The sequence below is a fragment of the Primulina eburnea genome, chromosome 17 (assembly GCF_022965805.1).
Source record: "Primulina eburnea isolate SZY01 chromosome 17, ASM2296580v1, whole genome shotgun sequence".
NCBI classification, from domain to species: Eukaryota; Viridiplantae; Streptophyta; class Magnoliopsida; order Lamiales; family Gesneriaceae; genus Primulina; species Primulina eburnea.
Genome location: NC_133117.1, coordinates 4,235,371 through 4,241,370, shown reverse-complemented (window position 1 = coordinate 4,241,370; position 6,000 = coordinate 4,235,371). Strand labels below are relative to the sequence as shown.

At 31.9% G+C, this 6,000-nt stretch overlaps 1 protein-coding gene across 1 annotated transcript; it reads right to left on the bottom strand.

The window, feature by feature from the left end:
* Positions 1–449: 449 nt before the first annotated feature.
* LOC140818176 (uncharacterized) lies at positions 450–1,756 on the bottom strand. The gene has a single exon (XM_073178064.1). The coding sequence runs from the start codon at positions 1,734–1,736 to the stop codon at positions 585–587; it is 1,152 nt and encodes a 383-aa protein (XP_073034165.1). The 5' UTR covers positions 1,737–1,756; the 3' UTR covers positions 450–584.
* Between the last annotated feature and the right edge of the window lie 4,244 nt (positions 1,757–6,000).

The following is a 6,000-nucleotide window of genomic DNA, read 5'->3' as shown; positions in this document are numbered from 1 at the left end:
AATTTAGGTGGAAAAATAATTAATATCATTGATACCTCTCTTCTTATTTTCATTCAGAAACCTTGATGGACCTGTGACCCCTCCACTCCACATGATAATACATTCTATGTTCCTCATTCCAATGCTATCCATCATAGAAAACTCCAAAATAGGCTAATTGGCTGAGTCGATAACAAATTTTAGACGGTGTGACGGATCTATTTAATTTTGTTTCTAATTTGGTGAACCGGCGGACTTAACCGGTTTTGACATCTCCAAATATAAAGTTTGTTTATATCACAAAACAACTAAAGAATTGAGACAAATGTCTTTAGCCTAGCAGTAGTCTCGTTGTAAATATAGCAACGATTCGGGATCGAGTCCGACCCCAAACCCCCACCCTAGAGTTTAAAAAAAAAAAACTCTAAGTGACAGAATAAACATGTCTTGTAATATATATGATTAGATGATATAATGTGAAATGTACGTAACATGAATCTTTTTAAAATTAATTATAACAAAAAAAAAAACACACATCTTATGTTACATTGTGCGTGTAATTGATATCAACGGCAGAGATTAAGCCACGTCACACTCGAATTTAATCACACAGTGTACAGAATCACAAAGCAAGGAAGAACAGCCCTTGGATTAAACACCAACAGCTCTTCGTCGAACCCGCTACTGCCCCGACCCACCAACGAATCGAACCCCGAATCCTCCTTGTCCACTATACCCGGGTCGCAACCTACCCGGCCCGCCACGACCCGACAGACAACCAAGGCCCGTTTCACGCTCATGAACCCGAACTCCTCCTCGATGTCCTCCGGTATCGCCACGTGTGCCGTCCAGCTTGTCGGGAACGTGGAGATTCCGTCCATCTTCGAAGAGAATCCAGACCTGATAATCCCGCAGACGCAGCAGTACTGGTGGTTGCAGATGGCGGAATCCGATAACTCACATATGAAAGTGGTGCAATGAAATCTCAGCAGCTCGTTCCCGTCTGCAATGCATCTTTCGTCCCTCGATGGCTTGATCTTGGCAGCTGCTTTCGACTTGACGAACTCTCTGTACTCTTCGAACTGAGTTAGGATCTTTGTGCTGTTGTGAATCTTCAGGATCCGGTGGATAACGGGGCATCTTCCTTTCTCCGGCCAACCCATTTTGAATATGATCCGGACGATGTTCTCGCCATCGACGAGCTCCGAAACCGGGTGCTTCGCAGACTGGTGCTGTTCAAGAAGAGCCAACTTCTGGAAGATTTCTCCGCAGATTGTACATGGGAAGATATCATCAGCGGGCAAGAACGAAGGATTATTGATCAGTACAGCGCTGTCATTTTCTTCCGTGGGGAAGACAATGGCCGGAGGATTCAAACGTAAGGATCTAGTGGAGGAAGAGGGAGATGGAATCGAGTGCGGATGAGGGATCGGATCGGACGAGGAAGAAGGGAGGAAAAAGACTAGGCGTCTGAGGAGAGAAGCAAGTTTTTTACTCGGTGGGGTTAGCTTCTTCTTGAAGTTGGAGAAGGAGGAAGCAGGGGAGAAGAGGTGGTGGCCGCTGCGGCCCTGGTGGCGGCGGGAGGTGGTGAAGAAGCAGCCGAGATGGAGGAGGACGACGAAGAACGAGAGGAAGTTGGAGAAGAATGGAGGGATTTTAGCCATTGGAGGAGCTAGTAAAAATGGATCGAGTACTTGACTGTAAATGATCAGTGGAAGAAGGATCAACAAATGGAAGAATAAAGATAAAGGTGTCATGGATTCTCACAGCATCAGAAATCTCTCGTGGACCATCAATTGGTAGACAAAAACTTGCGTGAGACGGTCTCACGAGTTGTATTTGTGAGACGGATATCTTATTTGAGTCACCCATGAAAAAGTATTACTTTTTATGATAAGAGTATTACTTTTTATTGTGAATATAGGTATGGTTGACCCGTCTCATAAATTATGATCCGTGAGACGGTCTCACATGAGATCACTCCAATTGGTAACCCTTTTCTTGTCATTGATTTGTATTTTTTCTATACTGCCACCTCTCCAAAATTATTATTATATTTATTATTCACGTTTTAGAAAAAAATAATTTTTTTTATTATCAGTGTTACTCACTTTATCAAATGATATAAAGTTAGGTAATAAATGATAATTCGAATATTTTAAATTATACAACTAATTACATATCTTATCCTAATAGTTTTTAAAAGTAGAAATGATTTTCGATCATCAACAATCTCGATTAGAATAATTATACTACCTTCCAACTTACGAGAATCAAGTATTTGACATTAAATCTGATATTAATTGTATAATCAGAATCTTACAGTTTTTATAAAAAATTATAGCTTATGATAAAATTACTGCTCAGAATTTTCAAAACGGTCCATTAGTAGCTCATTTATACCACTTGTGAAGGAGCTTAATTTTGATAGAGCTGGACAAGTTCAACTAATTTAGGAACTATTTTGTGATATCCTTATCCCACATCTTAAAAATTAAAGATTTAAAATGAGTTTATAATGAGCTACAATGAACTTCTATAGCAACTTAGATTAATCATTTTCGTAAAGCGAGAACGAATACAAAATAGTTGCTATAGGGGTCTATTGTGCAGTCACGTAGGCGCGGGCACGGACTCGGGACGTGATAAAAAAAAGTTCGACCAAGCATGAACACCCTCTAGGTTGAAATACCGCAAATAACATAAATAAGTGAATAATATCCACAAACAAAACCCAAATATAAAGTTATAAAACATCATGTACCACATCAACGAATATTCCTTGAGCATTATGACCAGTGGATTTGATTAGGACTCTTTTGGATTCTTTCCTCAATCACTTTCTATGGACATGTTATCCACATGAAAATTCAGGATGAAAAATCACGCAAAATCAGTCCTAAAAGACAGGCCGAGAGATTTGAGGAAATTTGGCAAGTAAATATTGAATGTGTTTGGATTAACTAGCATGAAGTATGTGCGAAATACGTAAATATAATTATATAATAAAATTTTAATTTTATAAAAAAATAATTTGAATTATTTTGTTATTTATCTGTGTTTATTCTCTTGTCATATTTGACGAATAAATTAATTAAGAACTTATATATATAACTTAATTTCAAAATTGCTTCTCAAATTAAAATTCAAGTTGTTGATTTTATGTTATATAATAAATATAATGAGCATAATATATAAAACGAAATGAACATAAACAAATTTTAATACATACATACACATATATATACATATATATATATACATATATGTATATATATGTATGTATGTAGGACCGAGCGCTTGCCGCTTTACCAAAAATTATAATTGGTAGTAATGCAACTCAAATCTTTTAAAACGTACAACAGCACAAGCACCAAGGTTCAATCGCTCTACCAAGCAAGAACAATTATCGTACCCAACAATCTCCCACCCAATAATTGCACTCCTTGCAACCAATGGGAATCGAACCCGTGACCTTGGCTCTGATACCAATTGTAGGACTGAGCGCTTGCCGCTTTACCAAAAGCTATAGCTTGTGGTAATGGTGCAACTCAAATATTTTAAACCGTACAGCAGTACAAGCACCACGGTTCGATCGCTCTACCAAGCAATGACAATTATTGCACCCAACAATCTCCCTCCCAATAGTTGCACTCCTTGCAATCAATAGGAATTGAACCCATGATCTTGGCTCTAATACCAATTGTAGGACCGAGCACTTGCCGCTTTACCAAAAGCTATAGCTGGTGGTAATGGTGCAACTCAAATCTTTTAAATCGTACAGCAGCACGAGAACCACGGTTCGATCGCTCTATCAAGCAATGACAATTATTGCACCCAACAATATATATATATATATATATATATATATATATATATATATATATATATATATATATATAAATACACATACAATTTTAATATCATGCACACCTACCGTGCACACCTTTGTGAGCACCAATGATGTGTCACTCACCTATTGGAATAATAATATTGATAATAAAATATAACACATAAAATTCAATTTAAATAATATTTAACCTAATGCGAAAATTTTTTACCTTCTGTTTTTAGAATTATATATCATAGATAATTAATTTTATATCATAATCGATCTTTTGTAAACTATATTGATGAATATGAATTTCTTGTTAAACACAATTTTGAAATAATAAACAAATCTACATATATAATGAAATACACATTTAAATAAGATTATATGATATATATCAAATAAAATCAAATAAACTCATACAATAATTATTAAACATAAATTTTAAGCTACCAGTATAATTTTCACTATAAAAATTTGAAATATAACCAAAGAAATAATATTTCGTAAAAATTGTTATTTTTTATATTTGTTGAATTAGTTAGTTTGATTTCAAAGTAATTAAATAAAAATATTAAAATATCATCTGTAAAAATTCTAATATTTTGACAAATGTTAATCAATGATCATTATAATTTATATTTATTATAATGAATATGTCTTTTATAGAAAATAACTTCCGTGTCTTTTAATTGCTAAGTAATATATATTTCATGCATTGCATATTTAGAATTTTGATTGATGATTTATTTTGACGAGCAAATGCATGTAACTTTTTAGTTATACAATTTAATAAAATAATCAATATAATGCTATAACATATATATTTGATTTTAAAAAGTATATAATTTAAATTTTTCACCAAACCTTCATATACAAATAATTTTTATATATATTTGTATGTGCTTAGTGCTTATATATGTATGTACACATACGGCTTATATATGTATGTTTATTAGACATTTCAAAGTATTTGTTTTCTATATCAAATAGGCCTTAATATTGAACATTTGAAATAGTTTGTTAATCAAGTTTTAGAGTTGTATCATAGTCAAATTATATACAATATTTATGCCCCTTACTTAATTGTGGATTTTTGTTTTATTTTCTTAAAATTTTATAAATAATTAAAAAATATAGAAAAATTATAAATCAAAAGATCACATACTAACAAATTTTGTGTATTGAATTTATAAATTTGTCTAAGATATAATTTTTTTTAAAATTGCTACTATGTCCATGTTTAAATATCAAATAAAATAGTCATACAATATGTGAGACGATGAAACTAATTGTTTAACAGTTATGCTTTAAATTTATATATTATGAGACATGATTTTGGAACTGAAGCCAATAAAATATTTTATTTCTGATATTGTTTTTGAAAACTATGGTCGGGTTTACCTTTAGACCCTTAATGCCTAAATCTTAAACATTTTTGTTAGATGTTTCAAATACTACGAAATTTTGTTTATTGAATTTGTAAATTTGTCTCATGTAATTTTTTTTTAAAAATACTACTAAAATGTTTAAATTTCTTATTATAGCTAAATTCCCCGAATTCTTTTAAGAGATTCATATTTTGAATGAAAATTTTTCATTCAAAAATATTTTTAATAAAATTATGTATAAAGAAAAAGTTTTTTCTCTAATGTATTTTTATTATCAAATATCTAATCAATTTTTACGAACATTATTTTCAAAGTTTTCTTAGTTGTAATTTTTAATAAAAAATAAAAACACTATTATGATCCTCATGTATTTAATGAATTCAAAAAAATAAATGCATCAATGAAATCAATAAGCAATTCACCGACTTCTATCAATTCAATATCTCAGATGTGACTTTAGATTTTATATAATTTTTTCACCAATGTTCATGTAATTAATACAAACAATACATAGTTCTTGTTCTTGGACAATGTAGTAAAATTACAATACAAAAACTTTAATTTGCTAATCATATGGTTTATGTATTGTGGTTTTAACCCCCGAGTAAACACTAAAAGATTCGAAAAAAAATCTCCAAATTTAATTTGTTTTCCCATTACTAGAACAAATTGTTCAAACATCATTGTCCAAATTCCAAACCACTGTTGGCTTTTCAATTTCATAAAAAGACTAAAATAATTGCTCAAAAAAGTATTAAAATTAATAAGGGCCTTTCAAAAATAGAACTAACTTAATTG